Source organism: Argopecten irradians, chromosome 3, assembly GCF_041381155.1.
Source record: "Argopecten irradians isolate NY chromosome 3, Ai_NY, whole genome shotgun sequence".
NCBI lineage: Eukaryota > Metazoa > Mollusca > Bivalvia > Pectinida > Pectinidae > Argopecten > Argopecten irradians.
In genome coordinates this window covers 39,457,457-39,480,655 of record NC_091136.1, presented here as the reverse complement: position 1 = coordinate 39,480,655, position 23,199 = coordinate 39,457,457, and the positions used below count along the sequence as shown (strand labels likewise).

Sequence of the window (23,199 nt, the reverse complement as noted above, 5' to 3'; positions counted from 1 at the left end):
TTAATGCCATTTCAGGCAAACTTGAGAAGTTTATAGAATTGTTACAACGGATAGGAAACCATTGTGACAATAATGATAATCAAAATGAGTAAATGAAAGAAGGAAGAAAAACAAAATATCATTATTGTTAATTAATTTATTATCTAACAGTTATATACTGAAGTATTTGATTTATAAGCATGCACATAACTTATATCAGAACAGGTAAAACAGTTTGTAGAATGGCACTGATGACCCATATATAAACAATGATAAACCATGTAGCTCAATAACCAAATTTCTACACTTCACATTTCTCACTTATCAAGACATTAATTCAATCAGTAATTGAGGTATAGAATGGCAGCCAGAGTGAGATAGAACATACTTTCAGTTTAAATAAATTGGGGCCATCAAATCGTACATATACCCCAATATATTAGATCTATCATAACACAGTAGTTCACAGTAAGGTTCACAAACAAACCAGTTCACAATTACATAATGTATATCCTTCAAAGTTCTCTGAATTATCTGTACTTGTTATACTTTAGTAATGAAAATGTAGCAGTCTTATATACCTCAATATCAACATACATGTATACCATTACAATTACATAACCCTACCCTACATATCTAATTCCTAATAACTAGACTATTAAAGTATGATATATAACAGGAACTTAGCACAGATTCTAACATCACAGTTTAATTCATACCAGTACATGTATATTAATTGCTAATAGACTGGTTTTGGGAAATTATACCAAGCCCCTTTGCTGGATAATGTAAAAGTAGTTTATAGACCCTAATGGTCACCTATAACATTAAAGTGTGTCTTTCTGCCCCAGGGGTTAAAGTAGTTTCATCTATATATAGCATAAAAATGATTTTAGTCATTTAATGATGTTTCACATCAGTTTCAAATTTTTTTTACTTATTATCTCAATATAGGTGTTACATGTACTTATTTTGGCGCAATTACATCTCAGTAAAGAAATGCTTTTTGAACCAGTTCGCGGAATGATAAATTTGAAAAGCTATTTAAATAAGTCGTACAGAAAACGGAATTTGCGCAATATTTTGGGGCAAAACTTCTAGAGTGAGAAACGCTTGATTAATTAACATATTTATAAGTATGTATGCGTACAGCATGTATCCTGTATTCAGTTCTCATCTAGGATACAGACAATCAAAACAATGACTAACAGTATAAAGGTGACCTACAGGGTATATGTAAGTATTTATTTATATATTTTAAATGTAAAAAAAAACCAAACCAGCAAATAACTGGCATTTCATATAAATGGATTAAAATGTTAGAAAAAATAAATATTAGCATGTACCAGCATACACTGTCACAACACAAGGAATGTGTGTATCAAAATGTAAAACAATAGGCCAAAAGGGCCCGCAAGGCTCAGATCTATACATTGGATGGAATAAATTTCAACTCATATAACATATTTTAAATGTAACCTAGTTTTAGACAGATTATGCATCTTGACACTTTGAATTTCATAAGACATCACAATTTACATGATATAAAATATGGATATGCTTTGTGGGCAAAATCTGTAGTATCCTACTATAACAGTCATGGGGCCTATTCTGATAGGACAAAACCACAGTGCACTGCACATAGCCAACATGGTTTTATGATTAAGATTTAATTAAAATTACCACATATTAACACTTAATTGAAAAACATTGCTATCTTAATCAGCTTAAAAGACAACAACTATTGAATTTTTTTTTCTAAATTACTCTATCTATTTGACCTTATTTTGAGGTGAAGGTCACAGTGATCCAACAGAATTTTACAGCACATTATGATCAGTCAGTATTAGCTTATGCAGGCATCCTTTAAATTATGTTGAGATAGTTGTTGAGATAGTTAAGTAGAGAATTATTTGAAAGCTGGACGGAGACCAGACAACATTAACAACCCGTCCTTCAGACATGGACGACAAACAACCGATAAACAATCAATAGATATTTCCTCTGTAAACGAATGTAAATAACGACAACAAAGCCAAAAATTAACTGTATAGGTATATTTGCACTAGCTTGCTATAAATTGTATCTTCATATCTTTACCATTCTTAGCTTTCATTCTTCAGCACATAACAATATACATAATGATAGTGATATGGTCATTGTATACATTGCTCAAAAATACAATATATAGAAAAGCTTAAAATTTTGAGAGCAAATGGAAGATAAATATGCTAATATGAAATTTGCATGATAAATTGATATGCATAATTTCTTGACATAAAACTAATCATAATATTCATAACATAATTTTCAAATTTTTCTAAAATAACAAAAAAAATTGCAAAAGGTAACATTGCATATACATGTACATGTATTATTAAGTTCACATTCTGTCTAAACCAGACTCAATTGATGAGATTTTTTCATGTTAACTAAATTAAAAGATACTATACTACAGTTCACATTTCTTTGTAGACAAGTTGTCCAGTGGAGTCCAGTTTAGACAGAGAATACATGAATACAAGGCCATTTGGACGGAAATTCATAAGAAGACACTAACATATACAGAACATTTGATACTAAATACATTCGGAACTCATTATCTTAAAGCCAGTGGTCTATGGCAAAGCTCATGGCTTTCAAGCAATGGAGTAAATTCAATTGAATATTTAGTGTAAAGTTTTACATAAATATATAAATAATGAGTGACAGGAATTTATGTTACAAGGTCCAATGAAGTTACTCCATTTTTAAGTTAACTGAGCTGCCTTTTATGTACATGCATGTAATCATCATCCCAGTCAAGGGTTCCTATCTGTATACATTTGTGTAGCGTGAGAGAACACAAGGCACTTGCTTTTTTCCACTACCATCTCCTTATGGACAATAAAATAAAGTCCTGTCTGTTTCAAACAGCTCTCTAAGACGAGTAACTGGTCTTTCCACATTAGCAAATATCTCTCATACTTAAACACAATCCTGGCAGTCTGCTGCTGAAGGCTGGTATCCATGGTAACAAAGTCCTGAGATCAAGTCCTTCAGTATTCAGGAAATACTATTATAGGCACTTCCAGACAAATACACTGTAAAGAAAAAATAAAGCAAGTTTAATTATGGCTTCATTTTTTCAATTGGTTTTACAGATAACATACAAACAATAGTTTACATTCATGATAAAAGGTCTTTGTGAGCCTTAACAGGTAACTGAAACAGCACATACCTCGGACATTGTTTAATGATAATTACATTGTACAGTTCAGTTTCTTCAATGAAACAAATACAAATTTGGGAAATTAAAAGCATGGCTTAAAGATTTTTCTCCATTTGAATCAGCATTGTCTGTAGGATTTAAATTCACCTGCCTCCAAATATCAAAGCAGGACATGACACAATGAGACAAGGACATGACTTGGTAGGATTGACGTGGCTAGGTTCTATCTCCTCCAACATTTTATAGCAGATAATAAGGTCTTTCTGCATGAACAATATATCACAGATATGAAAAGCAATCATTTAACTTTATGTTCCTCAAAATCACATGACAGAATGACAAAGACTTACCTGCAGTCATCACCACCTGTACTGATGAGGTACTTGTCATCAAACATGAACCGTACATTTGTCACATGAGCCGAATGACCTACAAACGACTTGTGCTGTGCCTGTAGAGATACAAACAAGTTTACAGGTATGTATATTATTGTTGTATATTCATAAAGAGTAACTGGAGAGACCGACATATTCTAGCACTAGTTTTATAGTTAGGCAAGTGGGCTGAAAAATCTTGCTACTAAAAATTTTTTCCCATAAAATCTTGTATAACATCACTTTGAAATTTGAATAACTACCCACATACAATAGACCTTTTGTTGAAATCAATGACTAGAATTAAATCTATGCTTTATGCCTTACCTGCTTATCTGGGCATGGGAACTCAAACAATTTGACAAATCCAAAGTCGTCACCAGTTGCCAGGGCATTACCAAGGTGAGAGAGATGTGAACAGTTAATGTCTCCACCACTGGAATCCTTGGGCCAGATACCCAGTACTTCATTTCCTAGGGTACTGAAATAGAGATACACTTATATATATATATATGTACTGTATGTAAATCAATCACAAGATATTCATTTCATATCTATGAATATATTGTATATAAATCAATCACAGGATATTTATTTTTAAACAAAAACATATTAGGATAGAATATAAACAAGAAACAAAACATTTATTTTGCAATGATTAATACTGAAAAATAAGGTATTAGTCTACCATTATCACTGGAATTGTGTGGAGACCACATTACTGAGGTATTTGGTACAATAACCGATGAGGTTAAAATTGTGTACAGTAACAATTCACTAAATAACCACTTGGTGAAATGTTGAACTGACATGATATTGCCTTATATTATGCTGGCTAGTGCAGTTTATTTATACAAACCTTGTCCAAGAGGCCCATGTAATATTGTCTATGATTTTCTCATCGCTGACCAACACTCCACTGGGTACTTTAAATATCTGATGGACGTAGGCTCCAGTGCTTACCTGTAAATATTTATATCAAACATCGGATACTAACACTACAAACATGTAGATATGTACCTCTGTAGTACACAGCATATGATATAAAGCCAGCTTTAATGTGACTTTTATGACACACTGCCACATCCTACAGGTTGGCTCGATCTGTTTCAAACAGTATACCAGTAAATGTCTGACAGGTGTTTACTTATCCAATAAATTCTTATTTTGATGTCTGACTTTTTCATTGTTTTTGGGCTTTTCACTGATTTTGGAATATGAACTACAAAGCTACCCTTCTTTCATTTCTGTTGTACCAAAGGATTTCTCCATTGTTATGTGCTTTACCCTCCAAATCTACACACACATTCCTGTAGTGATACTCACCCTGATATACTGGCTGTCTGCTGAGAAGTCCATCTGGATGACAAACGTTGGAATGCCTTTACAGTAGCCAGCTCGCTGCAGTGACTGTCCTTTACTCAGGTCATAGAAATCCACACAACAATCTTCTGACCCAACAGCAAGTATCTTACCATCCGGACTAAATCTGTTGAGTTTTAGAATTAAATTTTAATATTGGTGATAAACCAGCAATTAATACACGAACAATTGGTACCTATCTATTTAGAATCACAAGTGAACCTTGTTAACACAAACAAGTATAACTCAAAGGCCCTGTGAATTTGTAAAATTTTGAAAGATCAATATACCATGATTCAAATTACCATGCTAAATCAGTAATGTGTTGTCTCTTGTTATCTGGCAACACAACTCAGAAGATGTTGATTCAATGGTTTTACCTATTATGACCAACATACAATTTTATTGCAATTATGTAGGACGTAAATAATTTCACCAAACAACTGTAATCTTAAAGTGAACGTCATTTAGGAGTTGTAAACCTGAAGACAGCCATCACTTTACCTGACATCGTTGATGGCCCCGGCTCTGTCTCTACGTTTCCCCCAAAGCTTCAGTCCATTAGTCGACAGTACTACAAACTCGCCATTCTTCAGGCCCACAGCCAACATCTCACCGTCCACACTGAAGGCTGTAGATCTGGCAGCTCCAATATCCAGTCTGGCTACAGTAGTCTATAAGAGAGGGAAATATAGGAACAACATTTCATACCATGCATCTGTTTATCATAGGCTTATCAAAAGGTACAAGGAAAATGAACCTGAGATTTAATTAAGAAACTGCAAAGCTATGACGCAAACAAATCTACACATTATCCCACACTTGTGCGAAATCATATAGACATTGGTTAACAGCAGAGTTGTTTAGATAGAGTGTTTTGTAAAAAAAGGCTGTTTGATTATTATACCTAGTAAATACTATGGAAACCAAAAGTTCTGTACACACACTTACTTGTGGGATCATAATTTCATGTAAAGATTCATGGAAAGCAATCAAAAACAGTCAAACCTGACATAGCAACCATCTCTGTATAAAGACCACCTGCTTAGTAAGACCACTTTCTAAGGGTCCGAAATGTCAAATTTCCACACAATGTGACCTGTGTATAAAGACCCCTTGGCTGTGAAGGCCATGTTCCTTGGGTAGTCTTTATAGACAGGTTTAAGTTACAAATTATTTATCATCTTACCTTTTTAGCGAGGTCCCAGTACCGCACTGTACCATCAAAGCTAGCAGTAATAAAACAGGGATTGGAGGGATGGACATCCAGGCCCCATACCTCTCCCTCCGCGTGGCCTCCGACTAACACCGACGTCGTGCCACTTTTCTCAGCCACCTCCACAACTGTGTTTCCTTTGGTCCCTACTAGGATCTTACCCTGACAGAAGACAATGTTAATGTAGATATCCTCACCAATTAAAAGGCAATCACTCACTTCCTAACTGTCAAAAGATGTCAATGTACATGTATAGCCATGATTTAACCTAAACTAGTTAGGGGGGTGGGGTTAACCTAAGCTGGTTAGGCGGGTGGGGGGGGTCATTGCTAAAAGTCCAATCTATAGCATATAAAGTCATTTGATCACTCTTGTATTGAAAAAGTACTATAGTATGCGTTCCCAGTTAAAGGCAAAGTGCTGTGCTAATGATCTTAAGTAATGGCTGTTTTTTTATCTCTAATTAGTTATCACATCTGTAAAGAGACAGATTGTTGAGAGACTTCATATGTAGGGTGATTTAATGATGTGAGATATTAGTTACCTTTGTTTGGCACACAGACTTGGGTGATTTAATGATGTGAGATATTAGTTACCTTTGTTTGGCACACAGACTTGGGTGATTTACTGATGTGAGATATTAGTTACCTTTGTTTGGCACACAGACTTGGGTGATTTACTGATGTGAGATATTAGTTACCTTTGTTTGGCACACAGACTTGGGTGATTTAATGATGTGAGATATTAGTTACCTTTGTTTGGCACACAGACTTGGGTGATTTAATGATGTGAGATATTAGTTACCTTTGTTTGGCACACAGACTTGGGTGATTTAATGATGTGAGATATTAGTTACCTTTGTTTGGCACACAGACTTGGGTGATTTAATGATGTGAGATATTAGTTACCTTTGTTTGGCACACAGACTTGGGTGATTTAATGATGTGAAATATTAGTTACTTTTGTTTGGCACACAGACTTGGGTGATTTAATGATGTGAAATATTAGTTACCTTTGTTTGGCACACAGACTTGGGTGATTTACTGATGTGAGATATTAGTTACCTTTGTTCGTCACACAGACTTGGGTGATTTAATGATGTGAGACATTAGTTACCTTTGTTTGGCACACAGACTTGGGTGATTTAATGATGTGAGATATTAGTTACCTTTGTTCGGCACACAGACTTGACAACAGAAGGTTTCAGATTTCCTTCCTGTACTGAGAAGGCACGACATCTCTTCATTTCCTGATCCCATAACTTTACCGGCCCACTCTCTCTGGACCTGCTCCAATACAGAAATGAAAAACTCATAGAGAAGAGGAACAAGGTATAGGAATTAGATAGAACCTAACGAGACTAGTGGTAATCATGTGGTTTAGTGGTTAAGCCACTAGCCTTGTCAGCATGGGTTAATTTGATCCATGGCATAGACATGAAAAAGTCAGGAGTCACCTGCCCAATCAAGTAAATTTTCTCCAGGTACTCAGGTTTTCTTCCTTGCACGCTTACATTCAGAAGCCAGTACTATAATAAGACTTACGCCGGTTCTTTGCCCCCAGTGACAATGAGTCCATCTCGAAGAGTTGTAAACATTGTGAAGACTGGACCACTGTGAGCTTTCTGTACCAGTCGGACAAGAGTGGTATCCTTCCATACATAAACATCTCCGCTCATGGCACCAGTGTATGTCAAGTTATGCTGTCAAAAAAACAAAATACATACAGAGAACAGATACCCACTTTAAATTCTTCATATTAGTATTGTGGTGAATATGCTCAATGTGCATATAGTGCCGATATGGGCAGTCGTAGTCTACGGTCACATGCGAGTACAGATTCGTATGATACGTCCGAATACTAGCATGACAAGGTGTAAACTACACTGATAATGGTCACAGACTTCAGCAAATCACCTTTGGCCGAATTGACTCCTGAGAGGTGAAACCCAAATCTTTGGAACCCCAACTCGCCCAGTGTTCTTACAACACTATTTGTGATGAAGTGGATAAAGAGAAAAGATTTTAACATTGGGCACTTTGTTAATCTGCAATCAAAATTTCATTTAACTAGTTTTAAGTAAGAGATTATAATTGAAATTAAAGAGAAAAGAAAGAAAATAGGGTTATGATTTACAATCTTTGAAATGGGTTATAACCTCATTCTCACTTTCACCTCATCGTGATTTAGACAGTACTTTCTGAAATGTTAATAATTAGTCATCACCCTAACTAAACTTACCGCCCCAAAGGCTAAGGACAGCATGGTCTGCATCTTGACGTTAGTGCCTGGTTCCATCCCTGCTGTGGTCAGTATGCCTCGCTTACCCCTCAGCTCACTGCCCGCTACTGTCCAGAACTTGACATGTTTTACACCCACAGTTACAAACTGACTATCTGAGTCAGGTCTGAACTCGGCCTGGAAAATCCTCTCATTATGTCCAGGGGCAGCACCAACCTTAGATCCTGAAAAAGAGTATTATTTATTCAAATTCATTATATGTAATACATGTATAATATTGATGGGCTGATGATCTGAGACATTGAATTGCAAAGCAGAGCCAAAATGGCTTATTTGCAGTCATCTTGTGAGACTGGGGAAATTGTAAAATGTACATAGAATCCCTATTTAAGTATTTTGTTGGGTCACTAGAGCAAAACTTCATATCAAACATTCCAGCTCCCTTATAATAACCAATTACATAAACTCCACTAACTATTAGGGCTGTGGATTGTCTAACATGTGGCGATCCGATCCGATCCACGATTCAGGGTTGACGATTCACAGATCGGACCACGAATCACCAGTTAGATACAAGCAAAAGATTCAATTGCAGTAAAACTGTTTTTATTGATAAATCAATAATGGTCTTATATATTGATAAATGTTTGATTGATAATAAAACCAATTTTAGCAGTTTTACATTCCTTATCATTAAGCAATAGAGTTACAGGTGAAGTACAGTAGGATTCAGTCACTGTAACTGTAAAAAAATCAAATCATTTGAATTTTGAAATAACGTCATTTCAAAAATACTACTGCACATCAATTACGGCATGAATCAAAGTCAAACCATCTGTGAACAGGTACACTGTATATACATTATCATGGTAAGTCATAAATCACCATATCAAAACATTTCATTGTTACTTTTATTTTGGTCAAATACAGAAAAACATTGAAATTAAGAAAAAAAAATTTAAAATCTATAAGAGTAGTTACAATTTACTTTGGTTCTAGGCCTATAGTTTTTATTTCTAATCAGGTGATTTATGATTTTGACTCATAATTAGCCTACCTTTCGTTTTTGACATGGGGTTCACATCTACAGTACTCAGTTGCCTAATATAATATATTCGTATTTTTACATATTTCCGACCCGTAATGAAAACGAAATCGATAATAATCTTTTACATCTCTAGAAGTCAATAATTATGTTTTATCATTATTATTTTATGAAGAATTCACAACATTGCATCGAAGCGTGGGTACGAAAATAACATGTTGCTAGCTTTACTTCACGCAGCTCATGTGTACTTCCGGTCTACTTCAAAGTGAAAACATCGATGATATTCAGACTTTAGTGTACATTCCTTCACATTTTTGAGCTATGACAGCATTAAAGAAGGTATTATTTTTTGCTTTTGAAAGATCGCGATCCACAAATATCAGGAGTAACGAATATTCGTATCCGATCTTTCTCAATAATTCGTGAATACTCGAGTACTCGGATACTCGTTACAGCCCTATTAACTATGGTTTTACCACAGTGCCAAAGAATTCAAGAGAGTTTTTAATCCACACTGACCTTCTTGCCATCTCCACACGATCACATTATGATCATCCTCTAGTCCGACTGACAACAGGTATTTTCCAGAGCAGGAGAAGTCCACAGCACACACCCCCTTGGAATGACCTCCTTTTAGAATGGACTTGGTATCTTTATTGGCAGCATCCCAAACATGAACTGAAGGCACGCTCCCGATCTGTCCTGACGCCACCAAACCTTTAAACTTCGGGTGTTGATTTACGGCCAGACAAATGATGTCATCGGTGTGTTCTAGATAGAAACTCTGCTGACCTGGAATAAAATTATTATTAATGCAAATGATGTCATCGGTGTGTTCTAGATAGAAACTCTGCTGACCTGGAATAAAATTATTATTATCACGATTAACAATGATTATTTCTGCAATTTTGTAAGACAAAATATCAAGAAGGAAAGTGGATGACTGTCACACTTTCTTCTGCCATTAAGTCAAGGTAGGTATAAATCCCATTAGAAATCCTGCTTTTGTTTCATACAACATGTTATTGTACTTGTGTAATTTGTCCATATATTATCAAAATGTTGTTTAAACATGACTTTTACCAAGATCATCGATTTCACTTCCCCAATCAGGAATATACCCTTACATGCATTGGGTCACCTGCAAAATTTTCTCTGGTACTCAGGATTTCTCCCAGATTATTAAGCCCATTTACATGCTTCTATCTGTTCTAACAATAGTGAGGAAACTTATTTTATTTCAATATTGAGATATTATATATTATGACTGTTTTCTCAATACGTGTCCCCTTCAAAGCCAAGTTTTAGGTCCCTGGATGACAATTATTGTCAATACCATAACATACTCACCAGAAGACAAGTTTTGTACTATGCCTGCTCCAGCAGTATGGAAGATGATATCAGCTCCTTCATTTATATAATGCAGGTTGTTACGCGAATCAAATCCACGGTAACCAAATACATAGTCTAACTGTAGATCCTGTAAAATATGTTTAATTATGACATAAAGGAATGTTAATACCAGTTACAATAGAAAATTATCAAAACTATGCAACATATCTATTTCTGAAATTAAAAAAGTAAAATTTGAAGTAATACTAGTTTTTGCTACCTTCTACACATTATGTCTATTAATAACCTGATAACAATATTGTGCTAATATGCTTGAAATGTTTTTCAATAATGCCTAAATTTCCACTATTAAAGTTATATGTGCCGTAACTGGGCGATTATAATTTTGACATGCTATTTTTTCATCATTAATTTATTAAAAACCATAAGGTTTGATGAATAAAGCTGTAAAAATCATTCAAATGGCTTCAGATGACTTATAAACGTTAGTTATAACACAGAAATTTTGTACTGTAAAATTGTTGTTTTTATGCCTTAAATATGTTTAAATGAAAACATACCTGCAGAAGTCACTTTACAATTACTAAAAACATTGTAAAAATGTGTAATGAAATTGTATACCACAATTTGGCTTCATGGTCTCACCGTATGTACTCATTTCACTTCACTATTGATGTAAATAAATGATTTTTGGCAGTACTGCCAAAAATCATTTTCAGCTCTTATTTGTACATGTAAAATTAAAACCTATGCATTGAAAGCACTGTAATTTTCAAAAAGTGGGTAATTTTTGGTGCTGAATAACATATTAAAAGCTCATCTTGATTCGTGAGTATGAAAAATACGGCACATATAACTTTAACTTTTAACACCAGATATATTGGGGCTGCAGTACAAAATACATCTAAGTCACCAGTTGAAGGCCTACATGAGGCAGTTTCCAAACACTGACCATTGGCTTTCATGCACACATAAAACTGATCAAATCCTTCAAAGGCATTTTATATGTATTGTGGTACTAACAACTTACCGTCACCTGTGTAGTCTTCTTCCTTTTTGATCCTGCTGACGGAGCCTCTGACCTCTGAACTTTGGGTGGTTTTGGAGGCTTTCGGCGGAAACCAGGTCTTTTTAAATGAAGAAACGAAAATGTTACAAGAAATGTATCTGGTAAAACTCCTGTGTTATAATATATTTGATTTGTAATTCTATCCTATGAAAACTGCAATCCTAAATACTGAGAACTGTGTGTCCATATGGTAATGAAAGATGCTAATACTTCCTTCTTGCCAAAGTAAACGTTTACATACACTTATTTCAAACAATATGTTCTACTTTAAATGTAAGTCAGATTCTTACTTGGTCTGCTCCCCAGCTCCTTCTTGTAGATGTGGTTTTACTCCCTTCCTTTCTCGGATTGGATTTGTGTAGCTCTTGCTTGCATAGTCCAGGTTCTTCTCTCTTTCAACATCACTATCATAACCTACAAACACAACAGATCCGATATTGACAGAAAAGCATTAATTATCAAGAAAATTACTGAATAATGAAATTCTAAACAAGACAGATCAACAAATATTACAGTCTAATTCTGTGAAGATTGATAAAATTAAGATCAATGCAAACATCAATGAATGTGAGACAAAGTGCCTCATCTACCAGGGCATATAAAGTATCAAATTCAGGAGACAATGGGAATGAAAAATATTGCCAAGACAAGAATTCATGCTGAAGCATGGACAGAAATGGATACATGGACATACCGGTAACAAAGCACTATATTCCTAACTTGGGCACTAGTGTTTGTTTCTTACATTAAGTTAATAACAAGACAGGCCAGGACAGTGTACTGTATACCCATTTTGAGGTGGCGCATAATAGAAGGTTCATAGAAGAGATCAAATCTATGCTTAATTATCTCCCTTACCACCCTCTTCTTCAGAGTCTGTGTCGGAGTCATCACTCTCTCCACATGTAGTAACTGGCCCTTCGGATGGATTACCATAGCGCCACACCATGATGGCTGTGTCAGCTCCACCGGTCGATACCAACAGGTTATCATCCGAGGTAAATCGTACATTGGTCACGTGTGCACTGTGCCCAACATACTTCTTGTACTTAGCAAACTTTTCCTGAAAACAAAACAAGAATAATTTTGTTTTTGAAAAAAGACAGAATTAGGGAAGAACAAGCTGATTCTCATACGAAAATTGGAAAATGGTTCAGCATAGTATTAGTAAACCATAAACACAAGTCCTTGGGTCAGGTAAATATTTCATGGAATAACTCTCCAAGAAAAATAAAGTTTAACTCAAATATCAATATCTATAAAACCTGTAAGAAAAATAAAGTTTAACTCAAATATCAATATCTATAAAACCTGTAATAATTGCAATATTTACTTTTTTCACCTTATTATCAAACGTTTAGAACCTGTTACATATTGCCTTCAGTGTACAGTACCCATCATCACCATTTGAATATTCATGCATCCTCTAAATGAACTAAACAGCTGTATTACATTGTTTCACTCCATTTTTGATACTATCATTGCACCTATCTTCATTTCTTATCATACCTTAACAGGATACTGGAAGAGTTTCACAAATCCAAAGTCGTCGGCTGTTGCAATAACACTTTTGTCACTGCTGACACAGACAGCATTTACATCTGTAACATCACTCTTTGGAGGCCACACCCCCTCCGTTGTGTGGCCCAACACCGACGTCCATGTCATCCAATCCAATTTCTCTATTTCTGCATTTCGCAGTGTGACACGGTTACCCCGAGGTGCCTCGTAAAATAGCTGTTCTTTAGCACCACTGTTTACCATAAGCACTTTTCCTGTAGAGATTGAATGAAAGAAAGAAATGTAAACCATTTTATTTTTGCAAATTCATATATAATTATGGATGCAACATTTTGTGTCTTCATTATTTTCAGCAATGCATAAATTCCCCCTCCTACCAACTATCACGTAATCGTAAAGTTTAAATAAGGTCTGTTAGATTTTATCAATTCATAAATACAATGCAACAATGGAATTATTTTACAAAATATATTAGCCTTTGCTTGTTCTTTTAATCAATACAGAGAAATGAAAAAATATTTTTTTTGTTCATGAACAAACCTGTGACTGTTGTTCCAAACTTATGGTATTGCAACCATAGTTTACAAATATTTAGTTATGCTATGTATGTCTCCTCCCCGACACATTTTTAAGGTATTTCTGTTCAAGGTGCTTTCAAGATATGTATGAAATTCTGTACATTGACATGTATAATGTATATTATATATATTTTTAAAATTATTTTCTATTTCTTAATTATTACTATTAAATAAATTTGATGTACTTGCTCATAATTTGTCCATATTTTATCAGAAGAGTTTGATTAGTGCAGTCAATAAGTTTACATTATGCTGACTCACCGGTACGGTCCCAGTCTACATGTGTAATGTAACTGGAAGCTCCTTTACATGTCCCAACTCTCTTCTGGGTGAGCACATTATAAATATCCACAAAGTTGTCATGAGAGGCTACAGCTAAATACTTCACTGGGTCTGAAAATGGAAGTACAAAAAATACATACATAAATTAAGAAAGATCCTTTGTGGCCTAAACCCTCAGGCCTTTGAAGTTCTGTACATATATTATATTCAAATCTATCACAAGGAATATTAAGTCTGCATAATTACAAAATTATTTGAGTTCGGTCTTACATGTACTTAAAGTATTATCTATCTTATGCATACTTTCTACCTCTAAGTTACATGTTAAGCTCAGGAGCAATGTCTTAAAGCCAAAGATCAGCTGAAAATGTTTTTTCCTCATTTGACTACTGTATAACATAAATATTTGTGCAGTTTATTCAAAATTATTCTTGAATTATTTTCAAATTATTTTAAGTGAAGAAATATATGTAGTTTGCTTTTGTAATTCCAATACTGTAATGTATAAAACAGATTTTTTCTATTTAATTTTCGTGGTTCCACAGCACTCGAAAAAACAACAAAAATTTCTATACAGCAAATATTTCATATTATACAGTATGTAAAAGTAAAATTAAAATAAATAAAGTTTGAATATTAATTGAGATATTGTGATATTGTGTTGTATGTTGTGAGCAACATTGACATAAGCTATTATAAAAGGATATGTGTAGTGACAGATGAACATATGAAATACATGTGTACAATGTCATGTACCCTAAGTGTTTAATGGACAAACAAGTGATCCAACAGGGACCTTGGCATTCACTAAAAAATTATCTATGTCAGTCAAAGGAAAGAAGAATATTTTCCTGTATTTCCCTATTCACATTTAATTGAAAAGTATCTAAAACCCACAGGAAAGCTATAAATTATGCATAGCAGCAACACACTGAAAATCCAAGACGGCCTCCACCAGCCATGCTGTGTTCTGCAGGGTCCTATAAGACTAAGAGGAATATACAGAGACCCCTATTTCTGTGAAATAGTGATAACAACAACTGTTTATAGACAACAGATGACGGTTGATGGACTACAGGCAAAAGTAATTATAGTTCACCATCTGATGATGGTGGGCTTAAACGTTGAACTAAACTGAACATGCAATGGATCATACACTCATAGTGATGTAAAATTCTGCATCTGGCATAGCTTGCAAAATTATTCTTTAAAAGCAAAATCAGTCATACTTCTTTTGATCTATGTTTTTTGATTAAAGTGATGTCAAGCAGTTTTGCTTTCTTCTACGTAGAAAATTGTGCAACGTCACATTTTTAGGACAACATCTAATGGATACCAATGTATGGCATCATAACAGCATTATTACACATGTGTCTTACCATATGTTTGACGGCCATCTACATGATAAAACAAGAAGAGTCTGCTGAATCTTCTTTTTTTTTTTATTTTTTTTTTAAATGAGATAGGATTTGAGCTGATCTTAGCACAGTAACATAAACCTAATAGATAAAAAATGTAACACCATTATTGCATTCATGATTTATACATATTCATAGCTAAATCAAAATCATACTGGATTATACTCTTTCCATGACGGATTACTTATACATGTTATTATTCTGTACAAACCAGGAGAGAATTTGATGTCTGAAATTTCTTCTTTTCTATGATGGAACGTCAAAACATCATCCATTGTGTCAGAATTCACAACCACAAAACTTCCTGGAAGACAAACAAAAATTACATTTTGTATTTCAAAACAAACTTAAGTTTTTTTTAAATCAGACTTGACATTTCATAGGACTTTACCCTAAGCCAAAACTATGACTAAACTTTATATGTATTAATATCTGACTAAATTACCTATGTATGAAGATCTGACCAAACTACATATGTATGAAGATCTGAACAAATTACATACGTAATAAGATCTAGTAATAAATACAGTAAGATATTGAGAACCCCAAAACATAAAGTAAAGGAGAAATGAATAAATACAAAGCAAATATTTAGTCCTCTTCCTATCTATAAACACCTAAATCTCATCATTCAGTACATCATGAAACTTTTTCTGTTATTTTAAATGAGATTACCATCTTTAAGGCCAACAGCCAGAAATTTGCCGTCGTAGGAGAAGTCAACACATCGGCCTGCTTGTTTGAGCTGTTTGTAGTTGATCATTTTATGATCTGTTAGATCCCAGATACGAAGAGTCTTGTCATCGCTGACTGTGGCACATATCTTTTTGCGTGGATGAACAACTAGGCCCCACAGTTCTCCCTCCATATGACCCTGCACAAAAGTAATATACATTTCTTTGTATGTCTTATTTCTTACACATTCATTATCTAATACATTTTTTATAGAATTTCTTAACTGTACAGATAGACAAGAATTTCAACACTTTTTGCACTAAAAGTGTTTTGCTTAATTGTGATTTTTCTAAATACAGTATATATTTGTATACAAATTTCAATAGAAATTATATCTTTTTACAAGCTAAATTCATATAATCCAATATAATGTTCAAGTTCAATCTAATTCAAAGCATATCATCTATTTAGATATGTGCACAAACCTGCCACCTCCACTCCCCTAAATAATCATCTTTCAAGTTAAAATTATGGTTTTCCACAAAAAAAAAAAAAAACACCCCAGAAACAGAAGGCAGTAACCGTCAATCTTTAAGATTAGTTAGATTAGTTTTTGTTATGAATACAGACGTCATTTAGGTAAAAACTATATTTAGTAATAATATTCGCCCTGATTTCCATATACTTTATACAAACCTGTGTAAGCAGTGTCATAGGACCAGCCTTATCCACCTCCAGTACTTCTCCGTTGCGGGTCCCCAGAAGGATCTTTCCATGGCCCAGGACAATAGCCCTGATGGCTGGCGACTCAGATATCAGCATTCCTCGTGAGCTCTGGGCTATGGAAGCTTGTTTGATTGAATAGGTTTTGAGACATCGCTCAAACTGGTCATCCCACAGTCCAACAACACCATCCTTTCCTCCTGTTACAAAGCCCTGATAGGGGATATCAAATTTAGTCAGCAACAAACACCAAATAACAAGATATGACCAGCTTGGTGATGAAATTAGTTCTTTTCTTAGTAAAATTACAATGTATAATAAAACAAGTTATATAGATGATGAACTATGTATATTCAAAAAAAGCTTTTGATGTACATGTATCAATGTCAAAGATCAAAATATTGGTAATTATAAACGAAACATTTACTGACGACATAATGTGAGAGTAAGCTCTTTCTTTCTGTCTCTTAAAAATTATACCCAGCTTTCTGGAAAATTTTAGTAAAGAGATTTCTACTAGCCATGCTTTCAGATGGCATCATATTGGGATATCTATTGATTTTGAATTGATTACAAAAACACATGTTATACCTATTAAATTATCATTTTTTTTTTAAATCACAAGAATTCAGTTGTCCTTCAGTAATCCAACTTTTTCTGCATTTATTTCTAAGACCTTACAAATGGAATAACATCTGGTTAGTATATTACCTTATCAAGAGAATGCATGGCGAACACAGGACCTTCATGTGCCTTCACTATTCGTTGTAGTTTGGTATCCTGCCACACAAACACATTTCCATCACTGCCACCAGAGTAGAACAAATCCACTGTCTTACCAAAGGTGATACAAAGCATATCACACAACTTGGCCACATTCCCGAATGTACCTCGACTGGATGTGAAACCTCCACCTAGAAGGAATGGGTCATTAAATATATTGCTGGTAACAGAACCACTCACACACAGGTCACAGGCCTGTAAGGACTTCTCTTTCCAAGCATTTAATAAATGATTATAATATTACACAACACATACATAAATATTTACATGAACCAAGAGCTTTTCTTAGGATCAGTAATCATGTCATTTGATTTACTTTACATTTTATATAATTTCATTACTTATGATCTCTATTTTGATAACTGTTTAAAGTTTCACGGGTGCAAAGGTTTTTTCTATATCATATTTGATACCTGTTTGTGTCCAGAACTTGATGTGTTTTACTCCAACTGTGATGAGCTTGTTGGCTTCAAATGGATTCCACTTTATCACAAATATTTTGTCTTTATGGCCCCTGTAAACAAAGACAAGAAAGATTTTACTTCTTGTTGTACGGAACTATTCTTAAATTCACTGATTTATCTCCCCTTTTTAGGATTTCTCTTTCAACCCCCATTTATTCAAGATACACCATAGCTGACAGAGCATAAACAGTATTCAGTATTTCAACAATAATTGGTGTTTAAGTGTGTACACATGTGTAGAATAAACACAAAAATACATATGAATTTTTTTTTTGCTTTTGGTATTAGCGCAATCAGTACTTCTTTCCCTATAGGACATAGTGCCAGGGATTTTTTTCGGGACTCAATTAATCATTTTTAATATTTTTATATTAAATAAAACTAAGCTCAAACTTTTAACTATGGTAATGGTGTAAAGTAAGTAACTTTTGTAACTGAAGAAAAACGCTAATTTGTATGCTCCTGTTTTTGATAGTGAATAAATACTATTCGTCAGCGGTGTAGCATCATTAATTTAACTATTTGACCTTGATACTTAATTCGACGTGAGCTCTATATAATAGATTATTTCTTTATTTATTACATTCAAGAATTCTTTTTGATATCTATTTGATCATAAACTGGGACTGTATATAAGACTATCAATGTATTACCTGGTGGTGGCTAGTTTCTCTCCCTTTCTCCAGTCCCACACCACGATACAGTGGTTATCATCCAATCCGATCGAGGCTAGTCTTTTACCGTCACCTACAAACAGCACCATATGATTAAATAACAAGAGTTCCATGAACGTAGATGTGTCGTCTGCACAGAATTTTAAAATACAGCAAAGATATAAAGTTATTTTCAGTAAAAAATATTGTTAATGATATACCCAGCTGAAAGTTATTTCTAATTTTAGTAATGGTGACTTTGACTTTATGTCCTGGAACAGGATCCCAAGCTAGAACTTTTACTTATAATTGTTTTCACAGATTGTACCTGAGAAATCGACAGCACAAACTCCACGCTGATGCTGGCCCTTCAGGACAGACACTGTTTTGAGGGTATCAGTATCCCAAATGTGTACTTCAGGGTCACGGCCAACCTATCAACAACAAAACATGGCATAAAATAGCTACAATTAAATTGACATATGAAATATGGCATAAAATTTCTGGATACTTTTTAAGGGAATTCCTATTGGATTTTTTTTCCAGTATTTTTTTTTCTTTTTTTTTTCTATCTTTAAATCAACATTAGTTCTGATCATGTATAAAATGATGACCATACAATTATAATGGTTCCATGATAAGATTGTATTCTGAAACAATTGTAAAAATCATTACTGAGTGCATTAAAATGGAACCTGTGGTGCACTTTTTAATCAACTCATGCTAGTAGTTTGGAAATTTTTGGAGCATTGAAGTCAAATATACAAACATATTAACCATTTGTTATGTCATCTAAAGAAAAACGATAAAACTCTTTGTGACTAACCTGACCAGTGGCTACTAAGTCTTTGAGTGGATGAATACACAGACAGAGGATGTCATCTGTGTGCTCCGTATAAAACCTCTGGGTGTTGTTCTCACGGTTATAAACGATGCCAGCGGCAGCTACGTGATAAACTACTTCACCATTCTGTGTGTAGAACAGATTATTCCTGCAGTCATAGCCACGGTACCTAAACACAATAATAATATGTTCATCATGTCATGTAAAAATTTAAAAAAACATATAGTATGTATACAACAAATCTCTTAGAGTTAAAGGAATTACTTACCTGTGAACATAGTTTGGGAAACACATGTTGCAAATATCTTATACAGATCTTGATGGAAAAATATTTTGTTATAACAATGAATTTGTTATTATAAGAATTAATGTTTGTTCTAATAACCCAACTAATCTACTGTTCACTAGTTTTATTTTTTGAAGTAAAATTTTTACAAATCATGTTATCTTGATATTTGCTTCTAGACTTCCTTAGGGTAAAACAAGTCTAGAGTTCTGCTAATTTAGTAGATATCTTCATTATAAAAAGATTTCCTATTTCTGTTGTCGGTATGTCCTTGATTTTATACTTACCCATGGATGTATTCAAGATGCAGTCCAACATTTGGACCTTTCTTTCGTTTCTGACCGCTGCCTAGCTCAGACTTTATCATCTTTTTGAGAGTTTTTGCATCCTCTTTGTAAACAGCACGGTCGTATCTGATCTGCTTCTCCTGCTCAAGGTCCGAGTCCACCTCACCCACATCAGAGAGGTCTGAGTCACTGGCCTCGCTGTTGGAATCCAGGTATCCTATTGTGGAGAAAAAGTTGATACAATCTGTTATAGGGTCTATAGACAAGTGCTCCTGATGGACAACTGCTAATATTTAACCAGTTATCAATCTATTATTTGCAACAGAAAAGTTAAATACTGTATGTTACAGGGTTAATTTGTAGTTCAGGTAGCCCATTCAAAGAATACCTGAAAAGCAAATCAATCAAAAATTGAAAATGAAAGGACATTGATAATACTCCTCAACATGCAAAAAGTACATTGTATGTACTGCCATTTTAGAGCAGAGACAGTATTAAATTCATATGAGCTGCACAAGTCTTACATTTTCCCATTACATACATATGGGAACTCAATTACTTTGAAGTATATTAGATACAGAAGTGTTGGTGCCAAGAACTAACTGTAAATGAACTGATTTTGCACTTGTGATTAAATTTTGTGTGCGATAAAAAATTCGCGAAAATTAATTGCAGTGAGGATTTCTCAACTACATGAACAATATCGTTTTTAAACTGCAAAGCACAGAATAAAATCACTGTGGAAATAAGTAAGTTTACAATATAACCCTTCAGTCACTGCCTCCTTCAAACACCGGTACAAATTTTTTCCTGAACATCTTTGTGTTTTTTGTTGTTTGATGCCAGACTTACCACTCTGGGGATCCACCAAGCCCTGAGCTCCTACGCCATCACTGCCGACAAAACGCCACTGAAACACACTATGGTCCGCCCCTCCCGTTGAAATCACACGACTCTTGTCATGAGAGAACCTTACATTGGTAACGTGAGCCGAGTGGCCAATATACTTCCTAAACTTGGCACCTTTAATGAAAATTGATCAGAATTCAGTGATAATGCTTCTCATTCAGATCTTAATATCTTATTTACCATCTTCATCGGACACTATGCAACAGTTTTCAGCTACTTTTAATGATAGAAGAAGTGTACTGAGTCACAATGTTGGCATTAAATATATATTCTACGTTTTATTTCTATCATAATATTATTTTAAACAAAATAATAAAAAAAAACTTAATGAGGGTGGGATAATCTATAATTTAATATATTCCACTTTAATAAGCGTACTATGAAATTTGATAGAATCAAATTTTGTATATCAAGCAGTTAATATACAAGCATACAAAAATGTATCAAATGAAAACATTCGTTGTAATACAAACCTTTCTTTAGGCAAGGAAATTTGAACAACTTGACAAGACCAAAATCATCACCCGTGACAACAGTCTCTGCGGCAAAGTTAGCATCGACAGCATTGACATCGTTTGTGTCGGTGTATTTCTCCCAGATACCGTTGACCTCTGACCCCAGGACTCCAGTAAATGTATGCCATCTAATGTTGACTATCTCCTCTCTGTTTGTCAGCTGTTTTCCAACTATAGAACAAATCAGATCAATTCAATTATGATTCATTTCCATAATTTCCTTCATTGAGATCTTAGGATTTACATCTTAATACCTGTACCATATGGTTTGTTCAATGTATGAAATTATAATATTGGAGACTTCAACAAGGCCAGAAGAGAGCTTAAAAACTTGATTTGTAGTGAACTTAGTGACTTGACAGCAATAGTTAAACTAATAACTTGTTAAATAGTGAAAATAATTGATGTTATGACCAATAGACTAACTGGCCATACTGAAATGACCATTACCTGGCATTTTGTAGAAAAGCCTTTCTGCAGCACCACTGTTTGTCTGGAGAAACTTGCTATCCTCAGACCAGTCTATGTGTGTGATAAAGCTTGAGCTGCCTTTACACATTCCCACTTGTTTGTAACGCTGCTCCACAGAGTATATATCCACAAAATTATCGTTGGAAGCCACAGCGAGAAATTTTCCACAAGGTGAAAATTTCATTTCATGAATTACTTCTTTCCTATCTTTGATGTGTACAACTTCAGCGAAATCTCTGTAGAGTGGAAGGATGTTGAACAATTAATCGATTCAGAAACTGATTTTTATTTAAGAGTAATGAGCTATTAATACATTCATGAAGGATCTGATTTTTTTGTGTGTCTTTCTCAATTTTCAAAGAAATGAGGATAACTTTAAAGCGTAATCAAGAAACTGTTTTGAAGATGGGCTTATTTGGCAAGGAAAACATAAATACAGTGTGATCCATCAGAAACATGCACACCTATAGCTTACAGAGAAATAAAAATAAGTTTGTATTAAACCAACTGACTGAAGTATAAATGGTTATATGTTGTGCACAATTGTGTCAAACAACCATTTATATAACATTCCTTACCGACCTGAAATTTTTTGTTTCACAACTGAATGAAATCTTTGATATAAAACATACATATTACCATTATACAGAAAAACAGACTTAATGCATTTCCTTAAACATGTAGCGGCCCTTACAAATATAAATATCAATCCTTCAAAGGAAGGTGAAAGTCACTTAATTACACATATAGGGACATAATCACATGGCTGTTTCAGCATCTTCTATCTATACTTACCCAACTTTCAACACTAAAAATGAGCCATCCATGAGACCAACAGCTATGTGATTCCCTTCATTATCAAAGGCACAAGATCTAATCTTATGGTCGACAGAGGTCTTTGAAAGAATTTCAAAATTGTTCATGTTCCACAACCTGC

At 34.3% G+C, this 23,199-nt stretch overlaps 1 protein-coding gene across 2 annotated transcripts in view; it reads right to left on the bottom strand.

Annotated features, from left to right (window-relative positions):
* Positions 1–118: 118 nt before the first annotated feature.
* The window catches only part of LOC138318545 (echinoderm microtubule-associated protein-like 6), a 31,822-nt gene continuing 8,741 nt past the window's right edge, over positions 119–23,199 (bottom strand). Inside the window, exons 7-36 of one of the 2 annotated variants that reach the window (XM_069260996.1) lie at positions 23,058–23,195; positions 22,242–22,498; positions 21,750–21,962; positions 21,220–21,390; positions 20,368–20,584; positions 19,777–19,963; positions 19,279–19,384; positions 18,951–19,044; positions 18,247–18,347; positions 17,762–17,964; positions 17,024–17,263; positions 16,328–16,526; positions 15,864–15,956; positions 14,214–14,345; positions 13,363–13,628; positions 12,712–12,916; positions 12,144–12,267; positions 11,815–11,911; positions 10,782–10,911; positions 9,951–10,223; positions 8,384–8,607; positions 7,687–7,844; positions 7,311–7,431; positions 6,116–6,304; positions 5,431–5,600; positions 4,891–5,053; positions 4,424–4,527; positions 3,892–4,045; positions 3,541–3,641; positions 119–3,062 (exon numbers count right to left, since the gene is read on the bottom strand). In XM_069260996.1, the coding sequence (XP_069117097.1) occupies positions 3,038–3,062; positions 3,541–3,641; positions 3,892–4,045; positions 4,424–4,527; positions 4,891–5,053; positions 5,431–5,600; positions 6,116–6,304; positions 7,311–7,431; positions 7,687–7,844; positions 8,384–8,607; positions 9,951–10,223; positions 10,782–10,911; positions 11,815–11,911; positions 12,144–12,267; positions 12,712–12,916; positions 13,363–13,628; positions 14,214–14,345; positions 15,864–15,956; positions 16,328–16,526; positions 17,024–17,263; positions 17,762–17,964; positions 18,247–18,347; positions 18,951–19,044; positions 19,279–19,384; positions 19,777–19,963; positions 20,368–20,584; positions 21,220–21,390; positions 21,750–21,962; positions 22,242–22,498; positions 23,058–23,195 (4,855 nt within the window). In that variant the 3' untranslated portion in view covers positions 119–3,037. The remainder of the gene's footprint in view (positions 3,063–3,540; positions 3,642–3,891; positions 4,046–4,423; positions 4,528–4,890; positions 5,054–5,430; positions 5,601–6,115; positions 6,305–7,310; positions 7,432–7,686; positions 7,845–8,383; positions 8,608–9,950; positions 10,224–10,781; positions 10,912–11,814; positions 11,912–12,143; positions 12,268–12,711; positions 12,917–13,362; positions 13,629–14,213; positions 14,346–15,863; positions 15,957–16,327; positions 16,527–17,023; positions 17,264–17,761; positions 17,965–18,246; positions 18,348–18,950; positions 19,045–19,278; positions 19,385–19,776; positions 19,964–20,367; positions 20,585–21,219; positions 21,391–21,749; positions 21,963–22,241; positions 22,499–23,057; positions 23,196–23,199) is intronic. The other variant, XM_069260997.1, reaches the window with a different exon arrangement.